Source organism: Thunnus thynnus, chromosome 24, assembly GCF_963924715.1.
Source record: "Thunnus thynnus chromosome 24, fThuThy2.1, whole genome shotgun sequence".
In the NCBI taxonomy this organism is placed as follows: domain Eukaryota; kingdom Metazoa; phylum Chordata; class Actinopteri; order Scombriformes; family Scombridae; genus Thunnus; species Thunnus thynnus.
In genome coordinates this window covers 19464044-19487115 of record NC_089540.1, presented here as the reverse complement: position 1 = coordinate 19487115, position 23072 = coordinate 19464044, and the positions used below count along the sequence as shown (strand labels likewise).

At 38.4% G+C, this 23072-nt stretch overlaps 3 protein-coding genes and 1 long non-coding RNA gene across 10 annotated transcripts in view; 1 reads left to right on the top strand and 3 right to left on the bottom strand.

The window, feature by feature from the left end:
• Window positions 1-405: 405 nt before the first annotated feature.
• Window positions 406-12801, bottom strand: si:dkey-190l8.2. Of its 2 annotated transcripts, XM_067583092.1 has the most exons (10): window positions 12556-12801; window positions 11149-11246; window positions 10897-11051; window positions 9755-9923; window positions 9566-9668; window positions 9258-9400; window positions 6776-6987; window positions 5413-5521; window positions 4788-5039; window positions 406-1401 (listed from the first exon to the last, which is right to left on the bottom strand). In XM_067583092.1, the coding sequence occupies exons 1-10, from the start codon at window positions 12799-12801 to the stop codon at window positions 1308-1310; spliced, it is 1581 nt and encodes a 526-aa protein (XP_067439193.1). In that variant the 3' UTR covers window positions 406-1307. The 2 variants fall into 2 exon arrangements, with proteins under 2 accessions (XP_067439193.1, XP_067439194.1); XM_067583093.1 differs by lacking the exon at window positions 406-1401 and having other exon boundaries at window positions 4968-5104.
• LOC137177027 (uncharacterized) overlaps window positions 12718-23072 on the top strand; it is a 15355-nt gene continuing 5000 nt past the window's right edge. For 2 of the 3 annotated variants that reach the window (XR_010925930.1, XR_010925929.1), the window contains exons 1-3: window positions 12718-12855; window positions 13052-13146; window positions 13586-13822. This is a non-coding gene — a long non-coding RNA (uncharacterized lncRNA). Of the gene's footprint in view, window positions 12856-13051; window positions 13147-13585; window positions 13823-21733; window positions 21845-23072 lie in introns of all 3 variants that reach the window. The other variant, XR_010925931.1, reaches the window with a different exon arrangement.
• c24h1orf115 (chromosome 24 C1orf115 homolog) lies at window positions 13914-18298 on the bottom strand. Its single transcript, XM_067583107.1, has 2 exons — window positions 17924-18298; window positions 13914-15123 (listed from the first exon to the last, which is right to left on the bottom strand). Exons 1-2 carry the CDS (start codon window positions 18134-18136, stop codon window positions 14983-14985), a joined length of 354 nt encoding a protein of 117 aa, XP_067439208.1. The 5' UTR covers window positions 18137-18298; the 3' UTR covers window positions 13914-14982.
• Window positions 21186-23072, bottom strand: part of LOC137177008 (protein piccolo-like) — a 14381-nt gene continuing 12494 nt past the window's right edge. For 2 of the 4 annotated variants that reach the window (XM_067583083.1, XM_067583086.1), the window contains exon 13: window positions 21187-21801. In XM_067583083.1, coding sequence (XP_067439184.1) covers window positions 21787-21801 — 15 coding nt within the window. In that variant the 3' untranslated portion in view covers window positions 21187-21786. Of the gene's footprint in view, window positions 21802-23072 lie in introns of all 4 variants that reach the window. The other 2 variants (XM_067583084.1, XM_067583087.1) reach the window with 2 other exon arrangements.

Sequence of the window (23072 nt, the reverse complement as noted above, 5' to 3'; positions counted from 1 at the left end):
CTGCCACACTGGTAACAATTAAAAAAAAATCCAAATATATATATAAAGCATCCTATATATACAAATATATAAATAAATTATACATTTTTAAAAAGTAATGTGGTTTTAAAGGCTGAAGTCCCTGGTTTGTCCTGCTGGGGGAGCTGTGACTGTAAGAATAAAGTCTGATATCTCTGAAACTATTTATAGTGCATGTTTATGCATTTATGTCATTGGAAGAGTCAAAACAGCTGACATAGATGCAACTAAAACTCAAATCACAAGTGCAGTTTTGAGATGTTCCACTTGAACATTTACATGTGACATCCCCTGACGCAATTCATCAGATTTCACACTGGAGCCACAAAAAGCTTTATAACTACTACACACACTTCACTTTGACCAATGATGACCAAGAGGAAAAACTGCATTTCAGGTCAGTTTATTTTCACAGTGATCAACAAAACAAAACAAAGTGATGATAAAAAAAAGACTAAAAAAAAAACTCAACATGACATTAAAACACCTCCTCTCAAGTCATGGACATCCTCCAACCGCCAATAACATAAAACATAATCTGAGGGATAAAAATGAATCTCACATGCTGATCACACTCAAATTGGTGTTGTGCTCCCTCAGTTTTTTGGTCTTTTTAATTAAAATTAAGAACTACATACAAGAACAAAACAAATCATTAAAGTCAAAGCAAACAAAAACCTCATGGGGACTGGATTACTGTCTGTAGGTGAGGTGGAGTGATTTGAACAGCTTGAACCTGCAGCTTGGTCATTTTTCACGTCCAACCCAGTAATAATGTCCTTGATGTGATGTCCTTGTGTTTTAAAGTGGATCTCTGAGTTTTTTTTAGATGGAAACATGTTAACAACAACATGTTTGTTAACCAATATGATGACAGAAAAAAATAAAACCATCTGGAGAGCAAAACCCCATAAAAGCTCATCAAATGTGCTGATGTAATGTTCTCTTTCAGGCTTGTTTTTACACTTAGTCAAATTTGCTCTCAAAATATTACCACTTTTTTTGCAAATGGCGATGGACATCAGAAATAATGATATCCTTGGGAAGTGTAAGTCACACTCAATGATATCAATATGTGTGTCATGTCTGTGTGTTCAGATTTGAAAGGAATATGATTTTTTGACTCTTTTGGCTTTGTCAGAACATATCCTCTCATTTCCCCCAATGTTAAAATGCTGTTCAGCGCTATATTTCATCTCCCACCTCCCCCCTGTAATATGAATCCATTCTAAATCAGGTTCAATTTCAAGCTCTAAAAAAGGAACCTGAAGGAACTTTGTGTTCTGTGTTCATATCAGTCCTGTGTGTGTGTTTGGTGTGTGCATGTCATCTTTCTCTGCAGGCTGGATCTCTGTTTTCCTGGTTTGGCTGCTCACCAGCTTCCTGAAAACACACACATACACACATAAATCAACAGAATCATTCACTTTACAGCTGTTAATGTGTGTGTGATGTCATTTATTTCCACTCTTGGAAAGCTTTTAAACTTTAGTCACTCCTGAATATGTGACATGGTAACTTTTTGAGGTTGCATGTGGAAACTTGAGTTTTGAAACGCATCCAACAATGACTAAAAATCTCAGGCAAAAAAAAAAAGAAAAAGAAAAAACACAGCACAGTTTGATCAGTTTTGAATCTGTGGATTCAAGCCTGAACATGTCAGTAGGTTTTGAAAGCCAAAACCTTTAGGTAACTGCAAAATAGCAGAACAATGTATTGAGGGTAAATACCCAAAGGAAACCCTTATAGCACAAGTGGCTGCAAGAGGAAAAAAGGTACTTTTCTGTTTTGTGGTTGTGGGCTTGAACCTTTGAAACTTTTTAAAGGCCAACACCCAGTGGAAAACAAGTCAGACAAGGTCTGAGAAATGCTCTCCTCCAGCTACCTTACTGCTCTTCAATGTAAAGTATGTTGATTCAAATGAGCGCTGAGTGTAGGTTTATAACTAGAGGAAAGACCAAAAAACTGCATGTCCCATTGGCTCAAAGTGATGGACTCCCTTAGGCATTCAGAGCGTCAGGGTTTGAACTTTAGGCCACTGGAAGAATTTTGAAGTCTGACATCCAGAGAAAAGAGACAGGATGCTACAAGCGTCTATTTCCCAATGGCTCAAGGGTTTAGGGCAGTGGTTGGAGGTTGTGGACTTGATCCTGAATCACTCCTTGCATTTTGAAGACTCAAAGAAAAGCCTACAAAACCTCACAAGACACTCTATGAAACTCCAAGCGGCTTTAAGGTTCTGGCTTTGCTTGAAAGTCGACACCCACAGGAAATACTGAAAAGCTTTAATATCAGCACTTCAAGAGTCTTCCTCCAGTTGTTAGACAAATTCTTTAGACTTTAGAGATTGTGGTTTTAATCCTTGAGAGTGAATTTTGAAGTCCAACACCTGCATTGAAAACTTGAAAAGTTCTGACTGAAATGCTCCCAACAAGCAATGACAGGTATGGTAGGTTCTCTGAAGTTATTTTGAAGGCCAAAACCCAAAGAATAGATTGAAAAGCTCTACTCAAGACTTAATGTTGTGTGTTCAAGCCTTAAGGACTCTCATTTTTGAAAGTCAAAAATTCTTGTTTTTGATATGAAAAGTAAAGACTGAAAGGTTTTAAGAGATTATCCTTCTTGATTATACTAATCTAATCAAATATAATGTCCAGTGGAAACACTGAAAAGCTCTTAAGAATAAGGGTCTATCTCTATGATTAGTCCTCTGAAGTTTTGAGTTTGTTGGTTCAAACCTAAAAGAGAGTGTTGTTTTTGATGGCCACTTCACAGTTTGTCACTTCAACAAACTGTGAAAGAAAACCACCAAGTAGAACTTCCTATAGCTCAAAGAGTTAAGTGGCTGGTTAGAAGCTTTGAGACTGTTGTTTCAATCCTCAGTTTGCCAACTGATTTTAAAGTCAGTAACCCTGAAAAAAGAATGAAAACTTCTAAGAAACCCTGATCAGTATGTCTGGCATTGTGGCTCTGGCTGTTAGGAGACTGCTTTGGAGGTTGTAGGTTAAATCCCTGCTTACTACTTTTAAAGTCAGAAACCCAAAAGTAAATACTGAAAAGCTCTAAGAAATTACAATCAGTGTGGTAGTCCAGGTGGCTCAGGAGGTTAGAAGACTGCTCTGGAAGTTTTGAGGTTGTGGGTTCGATCCTCACTGAGTTTTAAAGTCCAACATCCAAAGTGAAGATTTAAAAGCGCCCAGAGAAAAACTCTCAGTGTGAAGGGGACTCGGTGGCGTGGTGGGTTTGTTCGCGACCGTAAGGCGTCAGCGATGCAGTGTCTGGTTCAAATCCGCCCGTTGTCAGGACCTGGATCATCAAATGTCCAATCCTGCAGAGGTGGGGTCGGGGGGGGGCCGTGTCCTCCCCCGGCTCTTCGGAGAGGTAGAAGCAGGGGGTTATGGGACGGGAAACCATGAGCAGCTGATGTTTTACTCAAGTTGAGACGAATGTTTTTAAAAATGTTGGAAGAGTCTGTTTGCCTTTCTTTCTTTCTTTCTTTCTTTCTTACTTAGAAACACATAATAATGACAGTGGTAGCCGCTTTAATGATACTGTTTAGAAACTCAAATGTTTTATGTATATTTCATATACCTCATATGGGTGTGATTGTCAGATTTCTATTTTTTCACTTTCTTTCATTTGATTTTTGATTCTGTGGGGGGTGGGGTCACTACCCTATCACCTATATAAGGAGGCAGTTGAGGTTTTTTTGAGGGGGGGGGGTTCATACTATAGTGCATTTGGAAACTTACGTGTGTGTGTCATGTAATTGTATGTGGATGTTGTTAATTGATTGATTGATTGTCAGATTTGAATTGTTTTAATTGAGACACTAACTCAGAGCAGCCTGCAGGGGGCAGCAGATGTGCTCTGCTGTCTTTTTAAAGAGTTTACTTTAGTTTTGACAATAACATTTGTCCTCAATCAGGAATCGAACCACTGATCCTCCAATGCAACAATTGCAAGAACTGATCTTACTGAGCTATACCTTCCTATGAACAGCTGTGTGCTCGTTCTCCTATTTCTGTTTCCATCAGAAGAAGCTCAACAGTAAAGAATGAGAGCAGCATCTGAACAAGGATTCGAACCAACACCAAGTCTGTTATGATTCCTCCTTATACAGGAGCTGAACAAACTCTGAGTGCGTATCCTAATGAGCTATACCTACCTGCAAGCACCTTAGTGCTTGTTCTCCTATTTCTGTTTCTTCTCAGAAGAAGATCAACAGTAAAGAATTAGAGCAGTGCCCAAACAAGGACTCAAACCAACAATCTTTTGCCCCAGTAGTAGCAAGCGCTCATCCTCCTGAGCTATATCTCCCTATGAATGCATGTGCTCGTTCTCCTATTTCTGTTTCTTCTGAGAAGAAGATCAACAGTAAAGAATTTGAGCAGTGCACAAACAAGGACTTGAACCAACATTTAGCGTGTCATGACGCCACCATGTAGGCAGCAACTCATCCTGTTGAGCTATTCTTCCCAATGAAATTTGAATTTTTTATATGTATGGCACCCAACATGTAAAATAAACAAAAGACATGATAAAAAGACATATTTAAATATAATTAGTTATAGTAACATTTATAATATTTAGTAATATTCTTCTCCTGCCTCATTATTTAACCAAATTTCACCATGTTCTCTACGCTTTGCTTTACTGTAAAGTAAACAGCAAATTAAAACAGAAGCAGATCAGTAAACAAGGAGGCTTCCAACTAAAATATGATAAAATATACTGTAACATAAACAAAGTGTTAATGTTTTTCTCACCGTGTCCTCCAAAGGGTGCCAATACTGGGTGGGTGGGGCAGAGGCTGCCTGTCACAGTCCTCCACCGAATCAGGAAGCGGGACGCCACTGGTCTCTGGCAGCAGCAGACACAAGCCACAGCCTATGATTGGTCCGCTGCTGTACACAACCATGGCAGCCAATGAGATCGCTCCATTGGGATTGGATTGGACCAAGGTGTTGACCAGACAGCCGATCCGGAAACACAAGCTGACCAGAGACACGCACCGCTGTCTGGAGTATAATATTTAACACTTTAAATTTGAGGATAAGCCCCGTCAGATGCACCGTCGTGTTTTCTAGACATGGAAATTAACAGACAATTAAACAAATCTATAAATATAAAGAATATCGCAAAGAACATAAAACATAAAACATAAAAAATAACTGAGAATAAAAACTAGTAATAAAAGAAAACAAGAACAAGTACATTTGAGGTAAACAAGCAAGGTAAAAGATCCGATCTGGTTTAAATTTGAAAACATCTCTCCTAATTTCTTTACAAATAGACACAAAAAAGAAAGGATGTATGATGATCTATATTGCAACTATATAATATATAATTATGACACTGTTTACATCATATTTAATCTGTGAGTGTGAGTACCTGACCACTGTGGGGAACAGCTCGATGCTGTACAGTGTAGAGATGAAGATGGCAGCCAGGATGCAGAGTTTTCCCAGCAGAGCCAGACTCATTACCAGCACCGGCTCACCTGCACATAAATCACATAAACCTATCAATACCTGATCACCAATCAATACTATGTCAGTCAGGATTCTTTTGTCCAGATGGAGGAAATTGAGTCAATGAGAACTAATTAAAACATACAACACAATACACTGCATGCAAATAAAAATAAAACAGAAAATATTAATGTTAATAGAAATATTTCTTAAACCAGACAGCACTGACAAATGAAAGGCATGCAAGCAGGCACAGAGCAAGATAGCAAGTTCATTGTTTAGCTGTCCGGCTGCAACTTTACTGTTTTGGTTCACTCTCAGCGCTCTCATAGCGTCGTTTTGGGCCGCAGCAGGCAGCTGTTTTCAAAGTAAAAGCTCTAAAAAGCCACTGTACACTACCTGCTCAGCACCAAACGGCAGACAGACACAGTTAGCTGTAGATTAGCTGGTGAACATAGTGGAGCAGAGCTAAAAGAGAGTGAATATTGGACTTACATTCACCAGGTGGACAGAAACACGACTCCAAAAGTATGATAATGTTGCTCCATAACTGCTGGATGTGGAAATAAGCAACTGTTTGCTAACAAGGTCAACATATCAACTTAAAAGGCTATGAGCTTGTTTCTGCTGGCCCCAAGTGGCCACAAAATCAGATATTGCAGATTTAAATTACCTCTAAATAAACAGTATGGGTTCAGTTCTCTAATATGTGCTGAGACAGAGATCCACTACTGTGCAGCTTTAACACAGCACATCACAGAGTTTTCACAATTTTTAAGTGTTTGTACAAAAGATGTTTCAGAGTAATGGTGCTAGCCTGTGACAAGTAAAAAGCTGCATTGTGGGTAATGTAGGTTTTGACAAGGAAGAAGAATGTGTGAAATAAAAAAGATTGCATTGATTTTCATCGTTTTCTTTAAACTGTCTATCATGAGTCCAACAATGCTATACGAGTGAAATGATGCTAAATCTGTGAGGTATTCTTTTAAACTGCATGAAAAAAGGGACAGAACCAGTGTTTGAATGTGTGCCTCTGTTCAAATGTAGTTCTGAATGAATCTAAAATTTGCTACCATGCAGGTAAATTAGTGTGTCATCCGCATACAGTTAGATGTTAGTGTCAGGACATGCATCATTAATAACATATAACTTAAATAGGAGTGGGCCGGGCAAACTGAGATTGATTTTAAAGGTAGAAAATATAGCAACAACTACAGCTGACTTTAACACACTTGGAAACTGAGCAGTTAGTGATTTTGATAACAGCATTGATTTCTTCTCACCGTGATATCTGGACAGTAGTAATGACAGGAAGCATGCTGCTCCACTCAGGAACAGAGCGAGCATGCTGATTGGTCGCCGTCCCAGGCGAGCCAACGGGACGAGCAGGCAGGGAGTTTCTGATAGGCCGGAAAAGAACTGGGCAGAGTAGACGCCAACGCCAAATGAGCCGATGTTCATACAGATGCCAAAGTATGTCAGTGCTGACGCAACGCTGCAGGATCACAACACAAACATGGGTTTACTCTGCATTTTATCAATAATCAGTATCAAAGAATTTACAGGTACATATCAGCTCCTTTCTGGGACATTTTTGGGAAATAATGGGACCTGAAAATAAAGTGCTATTCTGTGCATTCTTGGCTGGACAGTGACTGTGGTGAGGGTTTAACCTCTTAGAGCACTCTTACATAATAACTTTGCTCAGTACTGCTCTCTGAAGTTGACGTTCTGTGTTTAAACCCTATAAAACCTGACTGTGACAGGACCAGGAATAAGAAGAATATACATACAAAATGAAACTCCAGAGGTTTTTCTTTACAATCATGAACATGCAGCAGTTCTGGAGGGTTGTGGAAATATAAACTGTTTAAAATTTAAGTGAGTATAAAGATATAGGTGGAAAGTAAAGAAAGAAATGGTCTCTTAGAGGTTAAACTCTGTATGTAGGAGGTTTAGATTTTCCTAATAATGTTTAACTGGACATGTCTGGACCACAATCTGGGTATACTGCACAGAGGTGAGTGAATATGTACAGTATTTCTTCACAGAGTCACACAGTATTAAAGAAACGTGATATTTTGGGTTAAGCACTCCACTGAAAATCCCATTGTTGAAGCGCAACCTCCCTCTCCAATTAAACTCACAGTGTTAAGAGAACCTGTGGTGACGTTAAAGCAAATTATTTATATGTTTTTTATTCATGTAGTCTCTAAATAAATTTTGGTTTAAGATATTTTAGTTTAAAGAAGATGTTTTCAAAAGATCATTACATTTAAAAGCAGTGGCATGGCGTGACTTTTCCACCAGGTGGGGCTGCAGCCCTGTGATAGTGAGCATGCACCATACACTGTAGCAGGTAGCCAGGTGCTAGTGGCTAGCAGCTAGGCTAAAGGTTTCTAAAAGTTTAAAAAAGTATCTTTCAGTGGTCATTTAGCAACTGCTTTCACTTTACACTCATCACCACAGTAGCACAATGATCCGTGTACATTTGGCCTGCTTTCAGGTGGTAATTTAATCACATAAGGAAGCAGCAATTGGGTGGATTCAGTTCAGCCCCAGATTCAGTTATTTTCAGTGTGTGATGTCAACCAATCAGGGTCTTTTTTTAAAGATTTATTTATCTATATAAATATGTTCTATTTTTATATTTTCTTCTTCTATTATTTATTTATCTGTTTAGATTATTAACTTTCTTAATATGAGTTAATGATGTTCTTTTTTTCTCCTGTATTTGGTCCAATAATAATATAATAAAAAATAAATAAATATATATATGTATATATAAATTTATAAAAACGAATATAAATGTTATAAAAATATTTTTTAATAAACATATAACTGTTGTTCTCGGTCACCACAAACTCCTTTATAACAAGCTCTTTGTTTTTATGGCAGCGTGTCATAAGAAGCTGGACCAATCAGTGACATGCGGGGACGTGGATTAGATGATGTCTGTCATTACATGGCGTGCATGTCCAGTGTTTTGATTGTTACAAAACAACCTGCAAGACGGTCAAAGGTGTGTGTTGTATAAGACTGTCACGTTTGACCCTCTGACCCTGTAAAAGTGTCCAAACACTTACACCAGTTTTACAAGCCTTGTTTTATTTCTCTTTTAACTTCTTCTAGTTCATTTTTAATGACTTTACATACACATATGATAGTGTGTGAGTATCAGGGCAACTGCTAAGATTAAAAGAGTCAAGAATAAAGCTGAAATATTTTAAGAAAAATGTCATAACTTCAAGACTGAGTCATAATATTGTGAGGAATAGTTATATTACGACAATAAAGTCACAATATTATGAAAAAGGTTTGCGATAGTATGACTCGTAACTCAAGTTCATTCTCGAAATATTACAATTTATTCATAAAGATATTACAGTTTAATTCTAGAAATATTATGAATGCATTCACAAATTATTACAACTCAGCCTCGGAAATATTAAAATTTTATTCTCTAAATATTTCATTGTCAAAATATTACGCCTTAATTCTGAAACTATTACAGCTTTATTCTCAAAATATTATTATAATTATATTCTTGAAACATTATAAGTTAATTCTAAAAATAGGTTAATAGTTTACTCAGGAAATATTACAACTTTATTTTCAGATATTGATGTAGACGTTTATTCTCTACATCCTGGGTGGCCCTAACAGTCTCATAGAATTCTTAACACTAGTTTATTTCTTATTTATTTATGTTGTGTTTTGTAGTGTTTATGTTATAAAACCCTGTCCGGTGTGTGTGTTTATTACCTCAGGTAACTCATAATTGACAGCCGCAGCAGGACGGTCGGGTGTCTGAGGTGGATGATGTCACACGGGGCTTGGCCTCCAGGAGGCTCTTCTTTCTGGGCCTCGGTGGCTTTCTGCAAGTCAGACCAGGCCGAGTCCAACAGCTGCACACACACAAAGAAACAAACAGAAACAAACAAGAAGGAAATAGTTCATTTGCTGGGGACTATTTTAAGCGGCGGATGAATCCACATTTAGACAATAGTTGTTAGTAGATCAATTCATTGTTAGGATTTGATGAAGATAAGTGTGTGTGTGTGTGTGTTTACCAGATTCAGGCACTGTTCATCTGCAGGGCTGTTGCTACGGTAACGGTCCAGAACATCCGTCCTCCTCCTTAACAACAACCAGCGAGGAGACTCTGGAATCGAACTTGAAAGAGAGACACAAATGCTGAGTTGTTAATACAATTCAAAAACCTTTCAAATGAGACGTATGGACAGGTGTGTGAAACCGACAGGTAGAGCGGCAGACAGATGAGTTGCGGCAGAGCCAGAGACAGGTGCAGCTGCCTCCAGGTGGGGCTGAGCCAGGCCAGCGGAGCTCCACCCATCGTCCCCAAACTGAAACAGAACGGCAGGAAGGCCGGTGGCCAGAGCCGGGCAGCGGGGGCAGTCCACTCCACTGCTGCAACACACATCAACACATTTCAGCCTGTAGGTTAGAGTCTTAAAGGGTCAAATTAACCAAATTACTGCATATTGACTGATAATTATCTTTGAAATGAACACTTCACAGAATCATTTTTGCTAAGGATCCCTTAGATGTAGTTACTAAAGAAGATAAGTAGTGAGTTTATAAAAAATAAACTTGTCAGTTGTTTCTTCATGAACTCAAACATATCTATACGATACAATACAACTTTATACAATACCAGAGGGGATGACACTTCACAGCCGTGCAAAACACATCATATCGTCTGAATTCAGATCTCAATTAGCAGCACACAAATACACTGTTAGTGGCAGACTTTTTTTTTGTGCATACGGGAAAACCTGTCAACCCCAATTCCATACAAGTCAGCTCTTAAACCATCTTGGACAGAATAGAAAAAGCAGGAACAGTTGTAGTTCTAGGAATTATGCACTCCTTTGGTATTAATTAGCTCACATTGATGATGTTTCACAAGTACAGACAAGAACAGTATTTTTTTTTTGGCTCAGTAAAGTATTAAATTTTAATGACCTCATGACTTTTTCTCTAAAGACATCAGGACAAGCTCCACCACTGAGGAAGCTCTCAGAGTAGCAAAACTCTTTCCTTGAATGTTGTCTGTACTGAACCTGCAACTTTTTAGTCCTCAAACCAGAACTCAGCAGGGGTCAGAGGTCAGGAAGCTGCAGGAGGTTGTCCTGCTTCATTAGCACTCAGCCTGGTCAGCATGACTTTATCTGGGACACGTGCTCTTTATCAGCCGAGTGTGCAAGTGTCCCACTGTGGTCCGATAAAACTCACTGGGCAGCAGTCAACCACAGAGAGGCCTTTCAGCAAAGACTTTACAGTAAAATAGGACCATTTGTCTCATAGAAGAAGGAACGTCTTTTTTAGAGTTTCTGCGTAAGTTTTCAGTCTGTTGTGTCGTGTTTGAGTGTTTTGTTACCCAAACTGAAGGAGCAGATGTTGATGCAGCAGCAGCAAACGCCCGTCAGGCAGCGAATGGCGAGGAAGAGGAATGGCTGAGAGAGAACGGCGGGCACCACGCCACACACAGCGTGCACGAACACACACACCAACAGCACCGGACGCTTCCCGTATCTGTAAGCACACACACACACACACACACATCACTACTGCAAACACAGTGCAGTGACACATTAAAGAATCATAAGTTACAGAATAGTGTGTGTTGTACCGGTCAGACAGCGCTCCTCCCACCAGAGATCCCAGCAGCAGACCGACCATGAAGAGAGTCTGACCATAGGGCAACCAGTCTGTCCAACCACACACTGACTGACACACACACACACAAACATAAACACAGATAAATTACAAATGACAAACTGTCTCCCCAAGGAAAGCATTTCTATCTGCTGTACATAGCAGCTTCCTTTCATGCCCAGAGACCAAAAACACTACCTGACCCCAAGTTTTCTGTGTGTAAGTTAGTTTGCTGTAATTTGTTTAAACACAACTTTATTGGGGATATGGAACAGTACAATAAACTAAAATAATAAAGGTCTTAAAACCAGATGTTTTTTTTTTTACATGGGGCAATAATAGAGTACATGCCTTGATACTGGAATTTATTGGTGCAAATTTAGAAAATTTTTGCAATTAATTGAATTGCCAAAAAAAGTCTTGCTTAAAAGTTGGAGAAATACACAAAATACAGTCATTTACATCTTATATCTGATCCTAAAAATGCAAAAAATAAAGATAAAATGTAGTTTTAAGAATTAAAGCTATTTGTTGACCACCACCCACCGAGCACAAGGACTACACACATCTCAAACATCCTAACTCTACCATTGGTGTTAATTGATTCATTTTCTAGTCAATTAAATGTGCAAAAACAGTGAAAAATGCACACTTCAAAGTCCACAGTAATGTCTTAAAATTTCTCTTAACATACAACTAACAGCCCAGAACCCAAAGATAATCACTTTACAATGCTATAAAACAGAAAAAGCAGCAATTCCTCATATGAGAAGCTAAAATCTGCAAATATTTGGCATTTAAACTTAATAGCTGAAATGATTAATTGATTATCAAAAGTGTTGCTGACTTTCTTTCAACTATTTGTTTCAGTACTTCAGTCAACAAAACCCAGCCAACTTCATAGTGACATAGCTTGTTAGCTAACATGTAAGTACCCAACATGAATATCAGACAGCTTTGGAACTGTTTCACCTGTGATGGAGCTAGGTTAGCTAGGCTAGCAGTTTCCAATAGTTTTATCAGTCTTTGCGCTAAGCTAGACTAAACATGCACAGAGATAAAGCCATGACATTGAGTAAGGAGAGCATCTCACAAAATGTTGATGTTTTCCATTAACTTTTCACAGAAACTGTTAAAATACAGTTAGCATTAACAGCATAGGGTTGCACATTAACACTTTATGTTAATGTATCGTGTATCTGTTGAGTAATGTGTTTTTTAATGCCAAATATAGGTATTTATTTCTCTTTTTAAAATTATCTAATACACAAAAAGAGACAAACTATATTTATTGTATATTCTCTACATAGATAAATGAAGAAAATAGTTGAAATATTAAGGGAATGTCACAGAGAAACCGTTAGAAGTGACCGTCACTCACGTCTCGGTTCCCGCTCTCCGTCCTCCAATCGGCTTCGCTCTCTGAAACGTCTCCGGTCCGTGATTGGTTGCTCTGCGCGTTCGGTGGCAACGTTCCACGGAGTGTGTCTGAGCCGCTGGTGCCGTTGCCATGGCGACAGTTGGCCGCGGCGATGGCGGCTGTGAAAATGTCGAGGAAGAAGAGGAAGGAGGTGAAGATGAAGACGAGAGAGAGGCGCCAGTAGACGGAGAGCTGCAGCGGAGACATCACCGTTAACTTCCTCCAGCTGTGACAGAAGAATGAAGTTTATCCGGCTTCAAGGTGAAAATGGCGGACTTTCAGGAGCTGCCCATCGCGCTGCTGTCCTCCTGTGAGCTCTGAGACTGTGGCTGAACAGCTGCTGCTGACTCCAGGATAACGTTGACCTGTCAACAGGCAGCCAGACAATAGCAGAGGCTTCAGATTTAAAATGAACTTTCATCCACAACTTTTCTCTCCGCCTTCTTTTCCTTATAAGGTCCTGAAGGATAGTTTGGGATTCTCCGTGTGGTGATACAGCGCCACCCTGCGGTCTACAAAGGTATTACACCTTTACTCCGGTCAAGTTTTGAGGTACTTGAGTATTTCTGTTTTTGTTACTTACTTTGTACTATATTTATTTCACAGCTTTAGTGACTAGTTACTTTAGTTAGTTACTACAAAAGTTACTTACTAAGTTAGTTACTACAAAATATAATCAAATACAGTATAATCAGCAAATACATTGTGATGTATTATTTTAGATTTAGCTTCCTAACTGTATATAAAGTAGTTAAAATGAACCCCTCCTTCACCAGCTGCAACATTAATGCATCAATAATCATTATCCAGAAATATTTACTATTACATAGTGAGTATCTTTAGTTTTGGTACTTTATTGATGCTAATACTTACTTTAGTAAGTATTACTGAAGTAAAATATCTGAGTTTGTGTTAGACATGTGCATGATAATATATTATTATAGATTAAAATCCCCTTAAACTCAAAAATATGTTCTTTTTGTTCCTTCAGATGAACATTTGAGCTTCTCTGTGCAGAGTTTGTTTCCACATTCATCTGCTGGAAGTGGAAAGTTTCTCTGAGCTCAATGAAAATCTCATTTTAAGGGCCTATGAGCAGGATTTGTGACATCACAACTAGTCTGAAGTCAGTTGTGGTTCAATATTCAACTTACACAAGTGTGATGTGGAAACCTGAAGCCTTCAGAGCACAAACACTGAGAATGAGGAGACATCTGGTGTCCAGGAGGTAAACTTCTGAAATGAGATATATTTTAATATTTAGAGATTCTGGATGTTTTAATGCGGGAGAAGGAGGAGATTTTAATGATTTTTTTGTGGAAAAACATATCAGATGCATATTATTGTTCCAAGTAGACTATTTTTACATGTCTTACATGTGTGGAGTACTCTTACTTTTAATACTTTAAGTACATTTTGTTGCTAATACTTCTGTACTTTAAGTAAATTTCAGAATGCAGGACTTTTATTTGTAATGTAGTATTTTTATAGTGTGTTACTGCCACTTTTACTTAAGTAAATTATGTGATTACTTCTTCCATCGCTACTGCATTCGTGCTAAAAACAACATGTCTGCCCTTCTTTCACCTCCACTCAGGAAGCGAAGGACGAAAATTGTTTCTCTTAAACAAAACACATATAAACACATATCAACACAAAGCAGCCAGTTTCTAGTTTGAAAAAGAATTTATTTGATAAAATCCAGTAAATGTTATTTGTAGTTTTCACATTAAAATAAGAATAAGCTGCATTCTTCTGAAGCAGTGAAGGAAAGTTATTTAAGTTAATAGCAGGATTTTAAGTTAATAGTACACATTATACTGTATGTGGTGTTACATAAGTTTGTTACAAACAAATATAAAATACACATTTCAGACACACACACAAAAAAATGACATTGCTAAATACACCGAATCAATTAGTTCATCCACAGGATATTAATCTGCAATCATTTTCATCAATTAATCTTTTAAGACGTTTTTCAGATGAACAATGTGTGAATTTGCTGTTTTGTTTGGTGATAATAAGCTGAATATTTGGGGGGCTGGACAATATAAAAATGTTTTAACTATGTTCTCACGTTTTATACCAAATAAATAATCAATTGAGAAAATAGATTAAGCGATAATGAAAACTGTTCATTGTAGCCTCAAACGCTGAACCGCCACCAATCGATGCATATTACATATTCACACAATTCTAATTATTCTTTTATCATCGTTATTTAGATTTTTTAATTAACAAATTCCTTTATTCTTATAAATAACAGCAAAGTCCAATTAAACTCCTGTTAAAATGTTTCAAACACAACGAGCTACTGAAACAAACATTTAGTAGTTCGGGGTCTTTTAAGGCGTCTGTGCTCAGGGTCCTCGGTCCTCAGTCCCATCATGCTTTGCTGCCAGTTGATCGTTGAGTTTCCGTCACCACTGTAGCCATGGCGGACAGGGGAGTGGAGTAAGTGGACGCCATGCTCTGTAACCCGGCCATCAGGCAGCGCCAGCTGAAGCACAACGCCTTCCTGACGTTCTGCACAACAGAAGACAATAAATGTCATGGCGTGTTGTTTAGAGGATGGATTTTGATTGACTGTCAGTGTTTCTATCATTCATCGTGATCCCAACAATATCGTTCACCACTGTCAGTGTTGTAGTTGTGGACTCTGCCGTCCACTTGAGTCAGAACGATTTTTAAAACAATATATTTATAGTTATCATTCTCAGTTCTCGGCCCCTTTGGAGGAAGGTCTGCTTCATGCTGACATAGTTTGCTTTGAAACCTGTTCTTATACCTTTAAAGTCACAAGGACAGACTGTTTTTATTCACATTTTCAGTTTGCACATAAATTAATAACCAGAGTGGAAATACTCTCTTTAACTAACTAAACACTCTTCCCCTGGAACCTCCACTATAATGCCTATACAACGCTTTCATTTGTAATCCTGAAAGATCTCAGTCGTGTCTGATTTGGCGACACACCGTGGTTACCATTATTACAATAGCAAACGTTCATTGAGCAGCTGGAGCTTCAGTTTCCGGAGCAGCCAGACAAACTAACATTGTTTTAATTGTTTTAATGAAGATCAAACACACTGCAGCAGGAAAAACCTCATTTTTGCCTCTAACCAGGTACCACTGATGCTATATGTGGTACAAAACATATAGTCTGCATTGTCTCTGTTAGATAAACAATAAAATAAAGTCAATCAGATAGAATTCCTTGTGCTAAGTAGGGAAACTCCACCACAACCAGTAAAAACTACTTCATAGAGAGATAATTACTGAATATAAATACACTGAACGGCTATTATAGAAAACTTTCATGTCTCTTCAGGCATATTTGAAGCCAAAAATGAACAAAATACCTCCAACTCTGACTGCTAAAGCTACAGATTTCAGATCAAACAGTTCTAACTCGTGCCTTGTTAAAGTTGGAGCTGTTTACACTTTCCCCGCCAAAGTAAAACTACCTTTTGTTTTCATTGTGTTTCAGCTTCCTCTTTGCTCTTTTCTTTTATCTGTGTTTATCATATCATGCTGATAAAGTCACCTCTGCTCCAATGTGTCGGGGTCAAAGGTCAAACTCACACTGTTGAGTCAATGTTTAAAGGTGCAATATAACAATTCACTAGATGTCAGCAAACAACTGTTTACTATGTAAGGACATGGTGGAGGAACGGCGTCCTGGGCGGAGAGTGAAGTCTCTCTGAGTCTGTTGTTATCTGAGCTTCTCTGTTCTTTGTTTTGATAGCTGGTCCATGTGCATGTTAGTGCACATGAGCGTGCATGTTAGTGCACATGAGCGTGCATGTTAGTGCACATGAGCGTGCATGTTAGTGCAGGTGCGTTTCCAAACTTTCTCATATTACAGCTAAACAGCTCACTAAAATATGTTTCTGAAGACATTTGAGACGAGAATCTTGATCCATATTTGATCAGCTCTGCATAGTTTGACAGTTTGATCTGAGTTTGTTCAGGTGACTCTTTCTTTTTTTATCCAACTTTATTAAGTAAACGATGTACATTTGTTTTGGTCTGAGACGCTGGTGCAACATCTAGTGGGGCTGAATGTCGTATATATTGGACCTTTAACAGCAGAGAGGTTGAGCTGACAGCTACGTTATAATGGTGACAGGATGTTAAAGCTGCAGTGCAGCACTTTTGTCGGTAATTACAAAAAACAACAGTCGAAACGTTCTTCTATCACAGACTCCACCGCTGCTGTTGCAGCTGTGAAACGGTGGATTAATTGTTTTGAGCATCACACGACCCCCGTGAAATGACTCGTTTCACTGTCAGAATTCGATCCATTCAGTCCGATAACATTTGGAAAATCTAGAAGAGCCACACGATTAAATTGTTTTATCCCCATTCGAGTTAGCAGAGAGCTAACCGGAGATGAGCCGGCTCGGCTGGTGGAAGTGTCTGGATGCTCCAGAGAGGGAAAGTCCTGCCCAACATGAGACTTATAAACTCTGCATACAGAGATGTTCCTGGTGATGATCGGCTTCATCAGCTTCATGTGAACTTGTTTGACTTGAATGTAACAGACGTTCATTTATATGTAAAGTTCTGCAGGTTTAATTAAAACATTGTTAAATTTGTTTCTCTTTATATTTTGCTGCTGGCTGCTATAGCTTTTATACATTATATTATATTATATTATATTATATTATATTATATTATATTATATTATATTATATTATATTATATTATATTATATGTATATAATATTTATTTGAACGTACTCACACTTCAGATATTTGCTGTTTTTTGTCTCCATGTTTTAAAGTTTTCTTGTCATTTTGATTGTATTTATTACGGCTGAAATAAGAAACACCGTAGTTGAATTAAATATTTTTAATTTTTAGTATAGAAACGTATTTATTTTTTTACATTATATATATTTATTTATTTTTTGTTTTTATTCATTTATTCTGTCCATATATAATTATTTAGTCATTTTTTGCACTTCATGTATTGCTGTTTATGTTTGTGTTTATATTTGTATCTATTGATTAATAAATGAATTTATTTATATCTTATTTCAACCACTATATATTTTTAAATCTATATTTATGTTTTTTTTAAATTATTTCATTATATATCTTGTTTTTATTATTCTATGAACTTTTATTGATTTATTTTCCTTTTATTTTTATTGATTTATTGATTTATTAATCATATGTCATCATGAGTTAACATGAACGCAACCACAACGTTGCAGTAACGTAACTCAAACACACAACACAACAAGCACGTCTCAGATATTTAATGTGACCCTATAAAGGGAATCCACCTCTTCAGGTCAAAGGTCATTTCTTCTTACCTTCCTATACTTCTTGTACTTCTTCTTCTTCTTCCTCTTTTTCTCCTCCTTCCTCTTCTTCCTCTCCTCCGGCGTCTCCTCTCTCTCCTCCTCCACCTCTTCGATCAGGGGTTCGTATTTATCCGGCAGGACGGAAAAATAAACTTCTTTGGAGGTTTTCTGTCGTGTTTTCCCCGCTGGCTGAGCGGCGTCCTCCCCCTCCTGCGCTCCCATCCCTCGCTTCTCTCCGTCTGCCGCTGTGGGTTTCTGACCTCCTTGTTTTCAGGCAGGAGGACCTTTGGAGTGAGGAGGAGTCAAACTTTATTAGTCGCCTGAAGCTCCTTTCAGACACAGGAAACTGTGAGCTTTGACATAAAACACACTAAAGGCAGGATTAGAAGAAGAATGTGGATTTGTTTTTTTGTTGCCTTGTTGAAGTTTTACCCCAAAGTTGTACTCACCTAAACCTCAAAGTTTGTGCAGCAGCTTGTGTTTTTTTCCTGCAGTTTGATTCTCTGCTGTTTGTTTTACAGAATAAACACAGAAACTTCACACTGAGTCAACATAAAAAACTAGAAAAACATCTAGAAAAAGTGGTCATGCTGATGAGGGAGTGAGACACGTACTGACAATTAACTTTATAAATATTAATATATGGTTTATGTGTTTTAAAGCAACAGTAGAAGCTCACTCCACTACATTTCAGAGGGAAATATTGTACTTTCTACTCCACTACATTTATTTGACAGCTTTAGTTACTTTTCAGATGAAGATTTGACACAATGGATAATATAACAAGCTTTTAAAATACAACACATTGTTAAAGATGAAACCAGTGGTTTCCAACCTTTTTGGCTTTTGACGTCTTACAAAAAGCAGTGTGTAGTCGGGGTCACATTTCACATGTCTATGAGTTGTTAACAGCTCCACCAAATAGTGATTTTTCCCTCTAAACTTCTCACATGCTTTCATTTCAATAAATGTTCAAATGATCCAATATTTCAGCAAAAATCAAAGATTAGAGGAAAAGTCCAAAAACTGAAAACAGATTTGTGTATCAGAACTTTGTTTTTTCTTCTTTCCTCTCCCATTAATCATCTCACCACCCCTCAGATTTATCTGCTGACCCTTTGGAGGGGCCCGACCCCTAGGTTGGGAACCACTGGACTAAACTAGCTAACTGTATATAAAGTAGTGTAAACTAGCTCCACCTCCAGCAGCTACAACAGTAACATGCTGCTCTAACACTGATGCTTCACTATTAATAATCTAATGATGTCATATATAATAATATATCAGTCAGAGGGACCAAACCACTACTTTTACTGCAATACTTTAACTACATCAAGCTCATAATACTTATGTACTTTTACTGCAATACTTTAACTACATCAAGCTCATAATACTTATGTACTTTTACTGCAATACTTTAACTACATCAAGCTCATAATATTTATGTACTTTTACTGCAATACTTTAACTACATCAAGCTCATAATACTTATGTACTTTTACTGCAATACTTTAACTACATCAAGCTCATAATACTTATGTACTTTTACTGCAATACTTTAACTACATCAAGCTCATAATACTTATGTACTTTTACTGCAATACTTTAACTACATCAAGCTCATAATACTTATGTACTTTTACTGCAATACTTTAACTACATCAAGCTCATAATACTTATGTACTTTTACTGCAATACTTTAACTACATCAAACTCATAATACTTATGTACTTTTACTGCAATACTTTAACTACATCAAGCTCATAATACTTTTGTACTTTTACTGTAGGAATGCAGGATTTTTACTTGTAATGGAGTAATTTTACATTGTTGTATTGGTACTTTTACTGCAGTAAAGGATCTGAGTACTTGTTTCACCACTTGATATTGATCTTGTGGAGTCAGGATGTGGTTAGCCTAGCTTAGCATAAAGACTGGAAACAGGAGGAAACTGCTAGCTTGTCCAGAGTTTAAAAACACACCTCTAAAGCGCGCTAATTAGCATGTTGTATCTTGTTTGTTTAATCTGTAAACAAACAGAAATGCAACAAGACCAGATGCTAACATGTTGATGTTAGTTTAGTGTCTAATGTTTGCTAATTAACCACAAAGTACAGCTGAGGCTGATGATGTCATTAGTTTTGCAGGTATTTGTTCATAAACTAAATTATTAGTCAAATGAAATGTTGACCAGATGATGGCAGTAGATGAAAAGTCAGGAAACCACCAAAGTGACAATTCAAGGGGAACATGAATGTGTGAACCAAATCTCACAGCAATCCATCCAATAGTTGCTGAGAAAATTCACTCAGAACAGCAAATGTCAACCTCATGGTGGCGCTAGAGGCAATGTCAGAGGATCACCAAAGTCACGATTATACATCATCCAAGAACCATAAATGTTTCTAACAAATTTTGAGCCAATCCATCAAGTAGATGCTGAGATATTTCAGTCTGGATCTCTTTATATTTTAAAAATACAACATATCAGACTTTGTCGGGGACAAACAATAAAGTCTTGGACCTATTTCAATCGTTGTCTCTGCTGTTTTTACTGTCAGTCAACCACTGAATTCCCCCTGAAACCACAAACTGTTTTTTACATTTCTGTTTGCTTACAGACTAAACAAACAAGATACAACATGTTAGTTAGCGAGCTTTAGAGGTGTTGCTAGGTGTATTTACAACTTTACACAGAGCCAGAATAACAGTTTCCACCTGTTTCCAGTCCTTATGCTAAGAGAAGAAGCTTATTTTGTAAAATAAAGTACTATTCCTTTGAAATTTGAAGTTAGTAATGCATGTAATGCTTTTGTTTCAGCTATAAATATGATGCAGAATTGTACTAAATTATAAATATCGCTGTTCTTAGGACATATGTTTAAAATTAGCAAGAAATTATATATTAAAATGAAAAAATATTAAACATAATGTAATAAATAAAGATTTTAAATGACACTATATGACCAAAAGTATATGGACAGGGGGTTGTTATTGTCCTGTTTTTCCTGATTTTTAGGTTGCTATAGCAGCAGATTAATACCTGTGGTTTTGTATTTTACATGTTTAACTAACACAACTGCAGTGTTTAACTGCCAACATACTTTCAGACATGTAGTTGAAGTCATTTATTAGACGATAATTCCTCTGAAGTTGACAGCAGTGATGAGAGTGACTAAATATTAATGTAAACAGCTGCAGTCAGACAGAAAAAGCCCGAGGCGTCTCATGTTTGCTTTTCTTCTCTGTCTTTGTCTTTTTTTTTTTTATCCAGGCAGTAATAAGTTGAAATCTGTTCAGCAGTACCCAGAGGGAGAATAGAAAGTAAGAAAGACAAAGAGGACTAAAGAAAAACAATATCCCAACATACCGGAGCTGAAAACTGAACCAAACTGAAGTCCAGAGCTCAGAGAAAACACATCAGATGTGATGGTTGCAACATAAACACATCATTGTTTCACTTGTGTGATCATAATTGAAAACATAGAAAATAGAAACAGACTTCAGACAGACAGAAATGTATTGCTTTAATGTTCAGAGCGTCTAATTTTTTTATCAAAACAACAGCATCTATTACATTATTAAGAAAGAAAACTGGAAATAAATAGATAATATATGAGTATATTAAACAATAAAACATTATCTGAGTGAGGAGTCAAGAGGATTTAAACAATAAACCTGGAGGTGAACTTCATAACAGTTGCAGTTTAAGCCTTAATAACAAAATCTATATCTGTGTCTGTTTGTGTGTGTGTGTGTGTGTGCGTGTGTGTGTGTGTGTGTGTGCGTGTGTGTGTGTGTGTGTGTGTGTGTGTGTAGTGTGTAGCTCCAGCGGTTGACAGTCTGGTCGTTTGTGATGCACCATGAGATCCTCACGACCTTTGACCCTGCAGAAACACAGAGATGAAAAGACAGAGTGAGAAAGGAGAGGTGACTTTATGAAACAAACACCATAATACACCGGGGGCCGGTCTCACAAAGCAGGATTAGATATCTAGCCAGCTAACTTTGGGGATAATCCTGGATTTTCTGTCTCATAAAGATACTTTGAGTTCATACAGAGTTCAGTTGCTATAGTAACAAATGCTCTAAGTTAACCAGAGCACAGAGCGACGTCCTCACGCACCAGAGCAACGTCCTCACGCACCAGAGCGACGTCCTCACACACCAGAGCTACGTCCTCACACACCAGAGTGACGTCCTCACGCACCAGAGCGACGTCCTCACGCACCAGAGAGACGTCCTCACACACCAGAGTGACGTCCTCACACACCAGAGCGATGTCCTCACTCACCAGAGCGACGTCCTCACTCACCAGAGCACAGAGCGACGTCCTCACACACCAGAGAGATGTCTTCACACACCAGAGCACAGAGCGACGTCCTCACACACTAGAGAGACGTCTTCACACACCAGAGCGATGTCCTCACTCACCAGAGCGACGTCCTCACTCACCAGAGCGATGTCCTCACTCACCAGAGCGACGTCCTCACTCACCAGAGCACAGAGCGACGTCCTCACACACCAGAGAGATGTCCTCACTCACCAGAGAGACGTCCTCACTCACCAGAGAGACGTCCTCACTCACCAGAGCACAGAGCGACGTCCTCACACACTAGAGAGACGTCTTCACACACCAGAGTGATGTCCTCACTCACCAGAGCGACGTCCTCACACACCAGAGCACAGAGCGACGTCCTCACACACCAGAGAGATGTCTTCACACACCAGAGCACAGAGCGACGTCCTCACACACTAGAGAGACGTCTTCACACACCAGAGCGACGTCCTCACACACCAGAGAGATGTCTTCACACACCAGAGCACAGAGCGATGTCCTCACTCACCAGAGCAACGTCTTCACACACCAGAGACGTCCTCACACACCAGAGACGTCCTCACACACCAGAGCGACGTCCTCACACACCAGAGACGTCCTCACACACCAGAGACGTCCTCACACACCAGAGACGTCCTCACACACCAGAGCGACGTCCTCACACACCAGAGACGTCCTCACTCACCAGAGCGACGTCCTCACACACCAGAGACGTCCTCACACACCAGAGACGTCCTCACACACCAGAGACGTCCTCACACACCAGAGACGTCCTCACACACCAGAGCGACGTCCTCACACACCAGAGCGACGTCCTCA